This window comes from Rhea americana, unplaced genomic scaffold, assembly GCF_003343005.1.
Source record: "Rhea americana isolate MKP2758 unplaced genomic scaffold, rheAme1 scaffold_142, whole genome shotgun sequence".
Classification (NCBI taxonomy): Eukaryota; Metazoa; Chordata; class Aves; order Rheiformes; family Rheidae; genus Rhea; species Rhea americana.
This window is the reverse complement of record NW_028185506.1, coordinates 1594019-1609972: the sequence shown is the minus strand read 5'-3', so window position 1 is coordinate 1609972 and position 15954 is coordinate 1594019. Positions and strand designations below refer to the sequence as shown.

General features: G+C 41.5%; 1 protein-coding gene across 3 annotated transcripts in view; it reads left to right on the top strand.

The window, feature by feature from the left end:
* The window catches only part of TEAD4 (TEA domain transcription factor 4), a 59469-nt gene that overhangs the window by 31938 nt on the left and 11577 nt on the right, over window positions 1–15954 (top strand). For 2 of the 3 annotated variants that reach the window (XM_085298846.1, XM_085298844.1), the window contains 7 exons: window positions 1308–1372; window positions 2308–2370; window positions 7349–7483; window positions 8326–8369; window positions 10946–11001; window positions 11878–12008; window positions 13146–13319. In XM_085298846.1, the coding sequence (XP_085154972.1) occupies window positions 7373–7483; window positions 8326–8369; window positions 10946–11001; window positions 11878–12008; window positions 13146–13319 (516 nt within the window). In that variant the 5' untranslated portion in view covers window positions 1308–1372; window positions 2308–2370; window positions 7349–7372. The remainder of the gene's footprint in view (window positions 1–1307; window positions 1373–2307; window positions 2371–7348; window positions 7484–8325; window positions 8370–10945; window positions 11002–11877; window positions 12009–13145; window positions 13320–15954) is intronic. The other variant, XM_085298845.1, reaches the window with a different exon arrangement.

The window sequence follows — 15954 nt, the reverse complement described above, 5'->3', positions numbered from 1 at the left end:
TTCCTTTAACAACTGCAGATGTATAAGATTCCTCACAGCCTTGCACTTCCCAGTTCAACTTCTTCTGGAGGTGCTGCTTCACCACTAGTGTGGTCAACACAGATGTGTTTTTTGCAAAGCTTTGTCTTTCTCTCACATTTCCTGCCTTGAGTCAGCCTAGAGGTCAGATGCACAACTGCTGCATTTCTGCTTTTTATTCTTCTGTCATGCTTTTGCTGTTCAAAAGAAGGGAAGAGAATCTGGATATCTGGTCAGACTTGGCACATGGGAGCCAGTTTATGGAACCTGCATAGTCTTCCTCATGTCTTGGTATATACTCTCAAAGAGTTTTATAGTGCTAGCTGTGAATCAGAGTGTAGGCTTTATTCTCCTGTTCACTGCTGAAGTTGTCAGTTACTCAACCTTCTCTTGTCTGCTTTTCTTTCTGTTTTTAATTCTTGGACCTCCGTCTTCTGCAGTCTTCTGCTCTTGTCCCAAGCAATTTCAAATTCTGTACCAGTGACCTCCTGGCTTTACATTTCATTACCCATTTCATTCATGGTTCTTTTACTGCAATTTCCCTCATCTGTCACCATGACCATCTTTTGTTTGCATCTCTTTTCTGACCATCCCTTCTGTTTCACACTGAATATAGAGGTGCTTGTCTTATTTTCCCTGGTCCCTGAAGGGCCTGATCTCCCTCTGGCGWGTCTTATAATCAAGATGTAAAACCATCTGTCCTGGCCTGTGCCCCATTTGTTTTTTGTGGGAGCATCCCATTAACTTCCACAAAGCTAAGCTTGCTTCTTTATATCTCTTTTGAAGAATGCTCTTTTTCTGTAATGGCTACAAGAGCCTGAAAACACTCCATTCACTGTGTTATCTCACACTGATAAGTACCATCTAACTATTTCCATGTACTTCTGCATTGGTTTTTTTTTGTTGTTTTTTTCCCATGGTTAGACTCTGAATGGTTTAGGGTAAAGGGCTTTCTTTTTTATTTTTATGGGTCAAGACTGGTGGTCTTGACCCATGCTGACAGTTTCTATACATCACGGTAATATAAGTATTAAACAAAATATTTAATTCCCCCTTTTAACGATAATTTTAAGTTATATAGATGCAAGTTGACAAATATAACTTGCAGCCCAAAGTTCTGCTTCTAAAACTCTCGCCTCTGCAATGTGAACTGAAGGAATACCTTCCTAAGACAGAAGATAATGTGAGAGCATGTTATCTTTCTGCTGACTTCTGTGACCTCCATTATGCATCTTTTGCTTCAGGTCATAGCTCTCTAAACTTGTGTGTGCATTATTTCTCTGTTCCAGGCCGAAACGAGCTAATTGCCCGCTATATTAAGCTGAGAACAGGGAAAACACGCACAAGGAAACAGGTAAGCATAAAGTTTCCTCTGTAAACATTAGCTGCTTTGTGCTACTCTGCATGGAGAGGGCTTGTGAGAACAAATCCCTTTGCTGCTCACTTGCTATTAGTTTCTGTTTTTCTTCAAAAGAGAATGTTTTGCTGAGCTGGCTAGTAAGAAAGAGTGGCGGACAGAATCAGCTTACACATTTTATGGTTGGACTGAAACACTCATCCCTCCCAATCACATCATGACACACAATATTTTCTGCTGCTAAGCAGTATGCAATTTTATTTGTCTGATCTACTAATGAGTATTTCTTTGACCATCAGTGTATAAGTATGACCTTCCATATCAAGGTTCTTTCTTCAGCCCAGATAGATGGACAGCAAGGGTGATTTTCAAAACACTCAGTGCAAAGGAATTTCCATGTGATTTGAGAATGACAGTCAAGGCAATGCTGGAAAATTCCTGAGCAAGCTGGAACTGCTTTGAGTAGGAGGTTGACTGTATGGCCTCCATAGATCCTTCTAACTTAAATTATTCTATGATTCTGTCATGCATTTCAGCCTAGACTAGATACAGAGAAGTTCTGAGAGTCACTATATAATGGCTAGGAATGCAGAACATGGCTTTCCCTTCTCTGAAGAGGAGGCAAAGAGATCAGAACTCTCAACCCCCAGGTTTAAGGATGGGTTCTTCAGTTTTAGAGAGATCTCTGGCTTGATAAAGCCATTTGAATTGAAAGATGCCTTAAATGGTCCATTTCTGCTTCTCCCCATCTTCAGGACAGTTAATTTATGTTCAGAGAACATGTCAGTGCTATCTGAAACAAACTTAAAGAAGAAAAAAGAAAAACCTAAGTAATTCCCTACTGCTCAAGGTGCCCAAAGTTTGTTGTTTACTTCTGCAGGTGCTACCAACTATTTCTCTGGAATAAAGATGGATTTTGTATTTCAATGCAGGTATCTAGTCACATCCAGGTCCTGGCAAGGCGAAAAGCTCGAGAGATCCAAGCCAAGCTCAAGGTACGATGTGTATCCTTTAACATATCTTTCAAGCCCACCAAGTCAGCCATTCCCTCATCCTTTCCCTTCTTGAAAAGCCTTGATAAAGGATGAGATCAGCCACAAACTTTAGTAAACTGGGGAGGAAAATATACTTCTCAGGAAGTACTGTGCAAATATTATATTATTGAGGCTCTGTGACATCTGAGGCAATGTTATTTAAAGAATAAAGAAACAATACCTTTAATTTTGATTGTGTCTTATTTTTGCCTGTAGCTTATGCTACKCTAATCCAGCACTGAGAGTCCCTGGGGAATAAAGGAACAGTGTTTACTTGAGAAGGAAGGGGTTTACGGAGTGTTGGTGAATGAACCAGCAGCTGGGTATCCTCATTAGCATTGTTACTTGAGAAGGAGGGGGTTATGGTTACAAATGCTGGCCAGTATTTCAGTCCCTTGTGTTGTGGTAACCTTGGGAAAGGGTAGTCTTAAAGTTACTGCAGCACTAGTCTCCCCTCTGTTACTGGTAGTGCTGTGGACTTCTCTGTAAGAAATAGTGTCCTGCATTGGCATAACCACTGGGAGGAACTAACAAAGCCATCTGTCATCTTCTCAGGGAAAATGGTGCCAGCTGAATTGATTTTGCCCTTTGATTAATACAAACTTGATTTGAAGAGGCCTAGGTTATCAGAAGAAAAATGGCTGAATTCTACCCACTTATTTAAGTAAACTTCAGTGTTTTTCTTTCTACAGGAAGAGCTCGGAGAACAAGCTAATGAACCGATAGCTCTTGATATTTATTTTCACTCACATTTCAAGCAGGAAAAAGGTTTATATGCTCTGACTGAATTGATGTAAATGTCAAGAAGGTCAAGCTTATGAGTGACAATTGCACAAGAGGGTTCTCCCTGATAGAATGTGAGCTGTCCAGAAAGGGCCTGTCAAGCAAGATGAGAGGTCCAATCCTTGTTAAGTGTCATCAAGACAGCCAGGGAAGGAAGATGCACACTGACCTTCCTTATTTGGTATGCCAGTAAGTGATCAGGAGGGAAACATATTTCTTTGCCTATCTGAAGCACATTCTCCCTGATCTTCTATGCTTTGAATGATAATGATAGTCTTGACAGACCAGTCCAGCCCTGACTGTTAAGTGGACAGTTACTAGAAGGTGCTTCTTCTTGGCTGTCTGGGCCATTTCTCAGTTGGCCTCATGAGGAGTGGACTGTATGTCAGTGAACTGTTGACACTCAATCCTGACCAGGATTGCATGCATCTCTGTTGTGAGCAGTGATCACTTGTAACAGTCAAGACTGCATTCCCCCATCCATTTCCTGGCTCCATTTTAGAAAACAGTGCTGTGTCTGTAATTAACTTTTTGTGTTTCCAGCTGCTCTGATAAGGTAAAGAAGCTACAAGTTACAACTGTCAAATTCAGTGCTTCTAGGTACAGCTGCCTAAGCTTGAAGCCTGTGGTGTCATTAAGTGGTCAATTCAGGTGGAGGCCGGCTTGACAGACAAGTTAGAGAGAGTAGGAACAACAACTGCCCGGGGCGATAAAAGATTTAGTGTTGCTTATATCTGTAACCTTGATTCCATTCCTTACGTGTCACAGCTCTGGGATTTGGCATGATTGAAAAGCTGGCCAGCTGAGCCTGTTTTCACTTAGCACACAGGCGCAAGCCCTTTTTGTTCTCAGGGAATGAAGGTGTCTCAGGGAGCTCCATGGAGCCATTGGCTGTTCTCCTATTACACTACTTTGGGCCATGCTGTTGAGTTCTACCCAGCTGCCTGCAGTGAACCATTCCTCAATACCAGACTGTTCCTTTCTGCCTGCAGAGGCAAGTCTATAACACTGATTCAACAGATTTACTTCTTTGTTTTCTCTAGTTATTTTCATAAAGCAAGGAAATGAAATCACAAAAGCTGCTGCCCTTCTTCCAAATTCTTGCTGACAGCTGTATGTTCTTCTATCACTGTTGATTTTCCACACCAAGTATACATTTTCATGTTTATACCCTAGAGATAAGATCTGCTATGTTATGACTTATTAGAGCAACTAATGTAGTACTATTTTCTCAACATGAATTGGGGTGTCTTCCATAAGTGTATACGTTGTCTATAATGGATAGAGATAGGGAAGTAGGGTAAAGCTGGAAGAATAATATGTCTCCAGACATCAGTGGTTTTCCATATCCTGTGTGGTTAATAGATGTCACCTGTACTAAGCAAAAGAGGAAAGATGTGTRTGGAGGGGTTTCTTTCAGTGTTTTTTGAAAAGGATAGAAGAGTAAACAAAAAATGCAAATATTTTAATAAGACTTTCTGTTGCTTCATTTGTGGTTTATTATTTAAGCATTAATTGCATGGGTGGTTTTTGTACTAGAAATGCAAAGATGCAAATGAATACAGAAGTATTAGCTGAAAGAGAAAGGAGATGTCTTTGATGAAGACCTGTGTTTTTCAAGCAATCTGTCAGGCATTTAAGCAAAACAGAAAAACAGAACAGAAGATGAAAGTTAAAATCTTTTCCCTGCTTAATTGCTCATGTTTTTAATAATTCTACAGGTGATTTTATTGCTTCTCCCCCATAAACTTAGGTAGACAGAACATTATTTTCTTGTGAGAAAAGGGGAGAGAAAAAAACTTTTGCAGTACTGGCAGCTGGGAAATGGTCCTTACATATGTCATGAAAAAAATAAATGAAAAGAATGCTTACACTTAAAAAAATGTTGCAGATAAGCTTTAAAGTATTTCCCACAGCATCATTTAAACTGAATTCTGAAAAAATTTCCCTTAGCTTTGGAGAGGCTTACTAATGTTCGCAGCAATTAAAATGTTTCCCTTACATACACTTGAATGGTAATAACAGGAGTCACAAATGTGAAAAAGAAAATACCCAAGTTGTGGCTATTTCAACAGATTATTCCACTTATAGATTATCATTTATTATTGAGCTTCCTTTATCATAGAATCATAGAATCAGTAAGGTTGGAAGGGACCTCTGGAGATCATCTAGTCCAACCTCCCTGCTCAAGCAGTGTCACCTACAGCATGTTAGACAGGGTTGCATCCAGGCGGGTCTTGAACATCTCCAGAGGAGACTCCACAGCCTCTCTGGGAAACCTGGTCCAGTGCTCCGTCACTCTCACAGGGAAGAAATTCCCCCTCACATTTAGGCGGAACTTCATGTGTTTCAATTTCTGCCCATTGCCTCTTCTCCTGTCACATGGGACAACTGAAAAGAGTTTGTCCCTGTCCCCCTTGACACCCTCCCTTCAGGTACTTATACACATTGATAAGATTCCTCCCCCCCCCACACAGTCTTCTCTTCCCCAGGCTAAAGGGGCCCAGCTCTCACAACCTTTCCTCATAGGGGAGATGCTCCAGCTCTCTGATCATCTTCGTAGCCCTACGCTGGACTCTCCAGTAGCTCTACATCTCTCTCGTACTGGGGAGCCCAGAACTCCCAGGACACTGTCCTGGAAGCAGGAGATTGCCTGTTTCCCCACGAGTGGGACTAAAAATCAACTCTACCTGAGACCAGTGCAATCCAAAACTGATGGTGTATTTTTGCAGTCATGATGAAAAACTCCTGTTTCAATCTGTAGCATTGCCAAACTGTCCAGGACACAGTACTTGAATTGAGGCCTCACCAGGACTGAGTAGAGGGACAGGATCACCTCCCTCGACCTGCTGGCAACAGTCTTCCCAATGCACCCCAGGAGACCATTGGCCTTCTTGGCCACAAGGTCACATTGCTGGCTCATGGTCAACTTGTAATCCACCAGCACTTCCACCCAGGTCTTTCTATGCAGAGCTGCTCTCCAGAAGGTCAGCCCCCAGCTTGTATTGCTGCATGGGGTTATTCCTCCCTAGGTGCAGGACTCTGCACTTGCCCTTGTTGAACCTCATGATGTTCATCTCTGCCCAACTCTTCAGCCTGTCCAGGTCTCTCTGAATGGCAGCACAGCCCTCTGGTGGATCAGCCACCCCTCCCAGTTTGGTATCATCCGCAAACTTGCTGAGGAGGCACCCCATCCCCTAATCTAGGTCATTGATGAAAAAGTCAGTACTTACTCTAAATGTTTATCTGCTACATGCAACAGAATCCCTATAATTTAAACTTAGAAAGTGTTAGAGAAAGTGGGAGTGGTAAACCAAATGGAGACCTAACAATGAGAACTTACTGCAGTTACTAAAATCAGCAGGCTAAATGAATGCAAGCAGCAAATAAGAGTTGCTGAAGAAGAAAAGAGCTTACCTCTTTCAACAGCTCCTCCAAGCCAGGGAACTCATCTGTAGCATTGCCATTACAATCATAACATCATAGATAAAAGTAGAGTCTCTGAAGGATAAAGATTAGTTTTAGGAGTAGGAAGAAAGACAGTATRTGAGGAAGTTCTTCCTGCCCTTTTCTTGGTAGAAGAAATGAAGAATGCTTTTAGTTTTAAACATACATTAGGCTCTCTAGTTGTTGCACTGCGTCATTGCTTCTAAGAAATGTGTGCAATTCCACAGCCATGTTGAAATACAAAAAAGAATGTCCTCACGTGTGTGCCCTAGGAGATTGCCTGTTTCCCCACGAGTGGGACTAAAAATCAACTCTACCTGAGACCAGTGCAATCCAAAACTGATGGTGTATTTTTGCAGTCATGATGACAAACTCCTGTTTCAATAGTAAAGTTGGTTTTTAGTGTTGTTTTGATGATCAAGCATCCTCCCTGTTGAATGTTTTTACTAGTGATTAAAACACAGGAATGGACAGAGGAATGGTCACAGCATTTTGGAAAGAAAGATCAGTCACATCTGGAGCTGTAGGAATGGGAACAGACTTTAGCTTTGAAGAAATCTTAGGACTGTTGTATATCTGTTGTCCTGGTTTTCAGAGATGCTTGTTTCCTGCGAAGAAGTGAATGAGAAATCCTGGTTATGCAGCATTAGACCAGGAAATGTATTTATTATAATCATTCTGGTTTTTGTCTTTCTGCTCTTGCCCATAGGATCAGGCAGCTAAAGATAAGGCCATGCAAAGTATGGCTACAATGTCATCTGCCCAGATTATCTCTGCAACGGCCTTCCATAGTAAAATGGCCTTGCCTGGTCTTCCACGACCAGCCTACCCTGCTGTTTCTGGGGTGAGTGAATGAGAGACTGGGAGGTATTGGGCAAAGGAGACTCAAGTATTTGCAAGGATGTTAGGACCTGCTTAGGAACATCCTGGGGACGTATCAAAAAGAATGAGGCCAAAAGACAAYGTCTTTGTAGAGCAAATCTGTCATATGGCTGCAATATTTTACATCTTGTTCTCTGTTCACACTGATGTAAAACAATAGACTTTCACTGTATGCTTTTTCTAAAATGACACAAGTGAGAGAAGAATGAGATCCTTTGGGTTTTCAATGGCCTGAAATATTTTTAGGTCTCTGTATCTCTCTCTCAGTTCACAATCTTGTTGGATAAAGCTATTTTGGGCTATCCTGATCCTTTCCCAAGTTCACCATTGGAACAGTATGCTCCTGAGTATGTAAATCACAAATTGATGGCCATTGTWTAAAATCTTAAAGAAAGGAAGCTTGTCAGCATGCCCTAACCTTGAGGCTGAGTGTAGTGAGCTTTGCTGAACACTGATTTCTGCCAAACTATTCCTGTGAGATTCTCCTGGGAAAAATGCTCCATCAAAAGGGGAGGCATCATAAAGACTCTGGAGACTTAGGCACAGGGTGTATACATAGTATTTAACATTAAAATTGCTGTTGGGTCAGTCATTTGCATGTAACTACCAGCAGTGTATGGAAAGAAAGCCAAGATCAATCAGCACCCCCAAGGGATGAAACATAGGAAGATAGAAAGGGACCATATAGCTAATCAGGTCTTTTCAAAGAGTGAGAGCTTGCAGTTTTCCTCAAATAGAAGTAAGCTTTGCTTTCGTCTCTAGCCTGAGGATGATAACTTTTGTCTGTATGTTGTTCTCTTGCAGTTTTGGCAAGGAGCTTTGCCAGGCCAAGCTGGATCTTCCCAAGAGTAAGTATTCCTTCCCCAAGCTTTTGAAGCAGGTGTTTCTGCTACTCCCTGTATGCTTCCCGAGGAATACTGTTAGCTAGTTCAAGATTTAGGAAATGCTAAGATAATGTAGTCCYTGTTCTCAGACAGATAGATTCTCTGACCATGGATCTGAGACTCGAGTGCTCTGGTTGAAGGTGAACTAAGAGTCATAAAAGAACTTTAAATAGATAAGCCCATATGCTTTTCAACATGACTTAAACCACCAGCCTCATGGGTTATGTTAGGTAGCTGCTGAATCTGGCAGCCTGGTAGAGGTGAGGCTACCACAGCTCTGTGCCGCCAGGTCCAACCAGTAGCAAGGCTAAGCATGTGTTCCCAATAGGCACACACACAAACATATGTGTACAATACACATACACACGCATACAGTCAGCCACATAGATCAACACAAACAGAAATACTCCCCAGTCACGCAAACAGAAATAGCACCAATGGCCTCATCCTGTTCTCTCTGGCTGATCCAGATGAAGGCCCATAAGGGAAATATATACATATATGTGATGTGAATCTCTCTAGTAGCTAGGCTTCTTAGACCCTCATCTATCCTGTAGCTGACCCCTGGATCCTTCATCTCCTCAGTTGCTGACACCTGGACATGCAAGTCCCTGATGCCTGCAGCTCCACTCCAATAGTTGATTCTGTCCTCCTCACTAACAGACACACAAACATGTACACCCCCCAACACACACATACACGCTATGGATTCCCAGTAGCTGGCCTTTGTCACATAGTCCATTCTGTGGCTGGTCCTGGATCCTGCAACTCCCAGCTTGATGGCACTTGAGCATGCAATCCTCCAGACCTGCAGCCCCACTCTAGTTGCTGGTAGCAACCTTCTCACGTGCATACACATGCATTGTGTATTCTTCCAGTAATTGGGCTTAGACACAGTCCATCCAGTAGCTGGCTCTGGATCCTTCTTCTCCTCAGTTGCCTCCCATGCACACACATGCACTCCCCTCTCAGCCAACTCCCAAGCCCCATGGTCTCTCCAGCAGTTGACCTGGATCYCCACAGTTTCTCCAGTAGCCGTCTCCTCCAGGTGCTGGCTTCCAAGCCACTTGACCTGTTCACTGGCTAGACCAGCTTGCTATTTGCTATTTTAGTGATCACAGACTGACACACATACTGTCACTCACTCCAGTTGCTGGCACCACAGAAACATGGGCCTTGTGACCTGTGGTCTCCACTCAGTTTAATAAGTGGACAGGACAGACTGCGCTGGTCAGGCGCAGGGCATGGCCAGACAAGCTCATCGACCAGCAACCTATTTGCATGTGACCAGGGGAGGGGGGTCCTCTTTCATGCCATTATGCCTCTATTTTCCCACACTGTTCCTCGCCAAAGGACCTCAATCCCTCCCTTTTCCCACCTTTAGTTCCTCCCCTATGCCTCCCATAGTGAGTCTGGTGCAGTCCTGAAATACTCTTGCCCTACATCCCATAATGTATCCCATGGCCCTAGGCAGTAACCCCATGGGTGTCTCCTGTGACCACAACTGCTCCTGTTGGCTGATCTGGTGGGTTTCACCCCTGGACCCTGGAGCTGATGTTTCTCCTGGGACAGTTGCAGGAAGGACAAGGGCAGGGTCCCTGTCTCTGAGGGKTTTTTTTGGATTCTCTCCATGCTCCTTTGTGTTTGTGGTGATGAGCCTTTTTTGGGCTGATGGCTCTTCTGTGATGGGCCTGGGAGTAGATGAATGAAGGCATTTTCCAGGTTCACACCTGCCATTGTTCCCTTGTGCTCCTTTGTGTTTGTGGAGATGAGCTATTTATCACATAACCAAAGAGGAAATGGTTCTGTGAGTGCTTCAAGCCAACTTAAGTACAAACTGCTGAGAAGGTGTCTTGTTCTTCACCCCTAGCCATATGTTCCTTCTCTCTTCTTGTGCTATTGCTRATGTTTGTGGGGCAGATCAGGGAACAGATTCTGTTAAGGGATCTTGAGGGGGAAAATGGTTAGTAAATGGACTGGAGCAATTCTGAGAGGAATGAAAGGTAGATTTTATACCTTTAGTTTGAAAATGAATCAGGAAAAGTCAGTTGTTATCTCTAGGTGCATTTTTTCCCACAGTGGTGTTAAAATGGGGCTGAACAGTCTTGAGAAACTACGTTCAATTGTGAGTGCTGAATAACTCTGAAAATCTAGGCCTAAAAGTCTGAGAGGAGCCCAACTTAGAAATATACCCACTTACATGCATTTAAATTCATCCAAAAGTAAAAGGATAAAGTAAATAAATGGGTCCTAGTGCCTGTGTTGACAGGCTGAATAAGGATTTCCAAATAAAAATCTGGAGATCTTTTAGTATATCTGCAGGGAAGACTTATTCAGTTCAATCAAGGCTGTTTTTGTTTCCTGAGTTGTTCTCCTAACCATCTCTTGCCCACACAAATGTACTTTCCCAAAGCCACTTATGCTAATAAGTGCATCAGGAAAAATACTTAATCTAATTTGCACAATTGCCCAAGATTCTTTTACTTCTTTTGGTTTTTGTTGTTGTTACTATTAACCATCTCTCTTGTGTGTTTCTCTAGCGTGAAACCTTTTTCTCAACAACCCTATGCTGTACAACCTCCTCTTCCATTACCAGGTAGGTAAGGAAATACATTTGCTTGTGTTAAAATTATATTTTACCTTCAAAAATAGCCAATGCTTTTAAAAAGGTTAAAAACTGCTAATTTAAAAAATGGACCTATAGAAATATTTCAGTGAGCTCATAATTTGTATATGATTTCCCTTTACCACTGTCTCCTATCATTTTACTAAGAGCTGAAAAAAATAATTTTGCCTTATTCTGAAATATTTCTTTTCTTTTTTTTTTTTTTTTTTTGTTGGTTTTGGTTGTTTTTTTTATTTCTGTTTGGAAACACCTCCTCAGCATCCAATCTTTCAATGGTTAGTGACAGGCAAACTAGCTCATATGAAGTTCTTAGGCTGAGATATTTCTTTTTTTTTTTTTTTTTTTTTGGTTGGTTTTGGTTTCCCCCCCAACAGCTCAACAGACAACAGAAATACAAGTTCACATATCTCTGCTGTCCTTCCACCATGCTGTATCTACTGGAATGCTCTGTTTCCCATCATAACACTGTTGCCTCTTCAGTGCCTGGTTAAATAGGGCTTTTCCTTCTGAATTCCCCTATTCTGAGGGGCTAATGTTGATGTTAATGGTGATGCATCATTCTCTGTGATATCTAAGGGCCTAATAAGGCTCATCTTAAAGTTGGTGAAAGTGTTTTCCCTGGTTTCRGAATCAGCTAGATTGGCTTTTACAGCATACCAACCCTGTCTTAGCTGACAAGCTGTTTAGAGCACAGGTGGAGCGAGAAGCCTGTGAATGTTATTTTTGCATGAAGACTGAAGTCAGAATAAAATCTAATTAGTCAGCTCTGACAACAGGTGCTTTACTGGAAAGCTGTTACCAACTTGTCTCTTCCTAAATTTTGTTCTATAAATCCTGTGTGCTTAGGGTTTGAGCCTCCTACTGGTCTCTCACCTTCCCCATCAGCACCAACTTGGCAAGGACGAAGGGTTGCTAGCTCCAAACTTTGGATGTTAGAATTCTCTGCATTCTTGGAACAACAACAAGACCAAGATACAGTAAGATACACACCTGACTCCCACCTCTCATTTATTTTTGGTCTCAGGGTAGCTTCTGTTCATCATTAATGTGTCATACACTACTATACATGTGTGGAAATACTTGCTTCATTGATCTATTGAAAATAGAAAGGCATCTTTGGGAAAYGCAGAGCCCAATTAAAACAGATCCTCCACTTAGAGGACTGGATTGCTTAAAAACAATATAGTAAGCTCTGTCATCTGTTTCTGGCCTCCCTTCCAGTATCATTGCTGTTTCTATATGTATACCAGAGTTCAAGATGCTGAGGTCATAAAACAATTGTACAGCCTCTGCAGGGCTACTCTTTGCCTTTGAGGTCACACCCAGAATCAGAGGATAGTAGGATCACATGAAGCCATATGTCATCTCTCTGTTGTGTTGAAAAGAACTTAAATTTATTTGGGGGCAACTGGGATGAATTTGTATCACTGTGTTTCCATGGTGCCACCTATAAAATGGGAGTAATAAGATCTGCCTGTCTCTTGAAAGCCTTCTGATGCTGCATCTTGAGACATACATTGGTGCTGGACCAATTATGTTTCAGAGTATTTCTGACTATAGAACAGCATCATGAGGCAATAATTTAGCCATAAATGTAGGAAAAATATAATGTTTCAGACAAATCAAGAATTATGTGGGTGTATTGATATGAAAGAAATAGCTGTTTGAACTGGTATTAGCTGAGATATTTGTGCTAATACCTCTGGTCTCTTAGAAAATGATATCAAATCTTCAGTGATATCAAGTAGTCAGGCCTTACCCCTCGCTTCTAGSTAAAGACGACAGAGCATCTATTGTTGAAGTTCTGGAATGTTAGTTCAGTGCTTGTTTGATATGGGGGCAAAAAGCTTTCTGTGTAATCACTCCCACCATTTTCTGCAGCACATCCTTTTGTGTACTGTTCGCACTCCCCACACGAATTGGTAAGTGAACTTCACACTTCCTGGACTTGAAGTTCTTTTTAAATGTCTGACTCTGTCCAGAGCTCTTTGGATTTCTGTGGTGAGATGAACTCAATGAGTTTGCTAAAAAGTCTTAGCTTTCCTTTGAAGAACTATGAGTGTTCGGTATGTAGTGAATGATTTCCTAATTCCATGTTTTTCCTCTCCTTGCAGTATAACAAACATCTGTTTGTGCACATTGGGCAGTCAAGCCCCAGCTACAATGATCCCTACCTCGAGGCAGTGGATATTCGGCAGATCTATGACAAGTTCCCTGAGAAAAAAGGGGGCCTGAAGGAGCTCTTTGAAAGGGGGCCAGCTAATGCCTTCTTCCTTGTCAAATTCTGGGTAAGGGAAAGACCCTATGCAGAGTACCTATTTTCTGTCAAGTTCTCACTGTAAGAGTGGTGGCTTCAATAGCTGATCAGACTAACAAAGATCTAACAAATTTTTGCTGTGCAGGAGACTGTTCATACCGCCATGACTGTCAGCTGGTATCTTTACTTGATTGCAAAAGGCCCTCATTCTGGCCTGAAGCAAGACAGATCTTTCATGTCTTCTGTATAGTTCTTGACTAGTGCTTGAGGAGTTTATTTGCCAATGATGACTTGGGCCCTTTGAAATTTTTATTTCTATGTAAGAGAAGAATTCAGAGGAAATTACTCTCCTTTGCATTCTCCTTTGCATGTGTGTTCACTTTCCTCCGTGTTGAGTAACTTAGTCAGAGGCAGCATTTTTCCCTCTCTTCTCCTATCTAATTAGGTGCATGTTATTTTATCCAAATACCAATAATTTACAAATGTGTATTTACTGCAGGCACAAACACAGACAAAAGATAGAAGACACTCATCATGAAATTGGATTATGCTGATAATATATTACTGAAATTACTTATGGTAAATTGGAAGAAATCAGCCTGGCAAAAATCTATTCACTCAGTTGGCCTGAATAGTATATTCATGACCTAGCAGATAGTTGCAAAACGTGCCATTATGCTTCAAGGTACAAGCAAAATACTTCTGGTTTTAGATGTTATCATAGGTATTACACRATTAAAAATAATAGCAGCTTGGGGCAATGACAGGCTAGATGGCTGAGAAAATGTGATGAGATAAGGAGTCTTTCACCTTAACTTTACCACTTACAATTCAGCTCTGGTTCAGAAGTGAGATAATGAGAAATGAGCTTCTTTATCTCAAACTCTTCATACAAACTGGCATTAGAAAGTCACTTATCTGGTGGTTTCAGGAGAAAGAAAAGGTAATTAAAGTGCTTTGAGAATTAAAGTGTCTGCTTCCCAGCTATATCAAGCCTGGCCTTTCCAGAACTGAGGTGGAGCACCTTGGCTGCGAGCCTGTTGCCCAAGTGTCTTGTGCTTAGACTATTACTTACAGGTGATTTTTGGAGGCACGTCCTTCTACTACCCCTACGTTGCGTGCTACTAAGCTGGGCCCCTGATGGGATTAGCCTCTGTAAGAATAAAAGAAAGCCTATATCGAAGACTAAAACAGGAAATAAAAGACCAGCCCTGTTTTCCTGGGGAAATAGGAAATTTAGGGGAGAGAGCGGCACTTGCTAGGAAGGGTCTTCTTTGACGAAAAGCTACATAATAATTGCCCTGCTAAAAACTAGCTAGAAAAAAAAAAAAAAAAAAAAAAAAAAAAAAATGGGGTAAAAAAAAAAAAAAAAAAAAAAAAAAAAGCAGTAAGAAGAGGCAGCTTCTAGTAAGTGAGCCTTGGAAAATAAAGTAGGAGCTACAACAAACAGTTGCATCATGCTCTAGGGATCCTAGGGGAGTTTCTATGCTAAGGTGAAGAGCATCTGCTCCTTTGTGRTATCACCTAGGAGCACATTGGAAGTTCTAGGCATCAAAAGAAAGAGCTTAGAGAGAAGTGTTATCTAGAGAGGAGAAAATATTTTGAACTTCTTGACTTAATGGGAAGAAAAACTACAATAAAACTGTGTTCCTATTTGTGAAAACTGTTACTGTGTTTTGAGCCTACCGGGTTGGGTTTGGAGTTTCTGGGTTTTTTTAATGTATTACAAGCCACTAGGGCTTGTAACAAGTAAAACATTCAGTTTTGTAGTTGTTTCTCTGTGTAGATAATAGTAGGGTAAGAAAGCACTGCTTAGAAGATGCCATGTTCTGGATGAGGGTGGACCTGAGCATGTTCACCATTAATGTTGTGTTTCACAGGAGTACTTGCATTAATTAATCTTGCTGTAAGATTTCAGTAGGCTCTCCAGGGCAATGTAATAGAGACGGTTCAAAAAACTTTTGCTTAATTCTCTCTAGAAAATTCAGATTCTTTTTGGTTAAAGACTCCAAACCTTTTTGTTGGAAGATTTTGAATTCAGCATGCTTCAAAAGTGGTAGTGCAGCCTCCTGGTTAAACAAAGCACATAAGTCATGCATATAATGCACTGTGCTACTTGTGTCACAACGGTTCCTGAGTCATGTTGTAGCAGATATATGTAATGCAACTGCTGCCTGCGAGAGGGACCAGATACAAAGCACATAAGTCATGCATATAATGCACTGTGCTACTTGTGTCACAACGGTTCCTGAGTCATGTTGTAGCAGATATATGTAATGCAACTGCTGCCTGCGAGAGGGACCAGATACAAAGCACATAAGTCATGCATATAATGCACTGTGCTACTTGTGTCACAACGGTTCCTGAGTCATGTTGTAGCAGATATATGTAATGCAACTGCTGCCTGCGAGAGGGACCAGATCCTATGAAGCAGCAGAAACTGCAAGTTGTGTGTGACGTTATGTTGGTATTACCAAACAGAGATTTATGGGTCCTTGACCAAATGTTTGTTTTAGCCAAATGTTAGCTAAAAGCCAAAAAATGATCTCATTTTCAAAAGTTTGTTTTTGCCAATTCTCCCCCCACAAAATAGGCAATGTACACAGATAAGACCGTGTGGTCCAAAAATCCATCTTTAAATCTGAAAAACTGATTTCAGCTGAAAT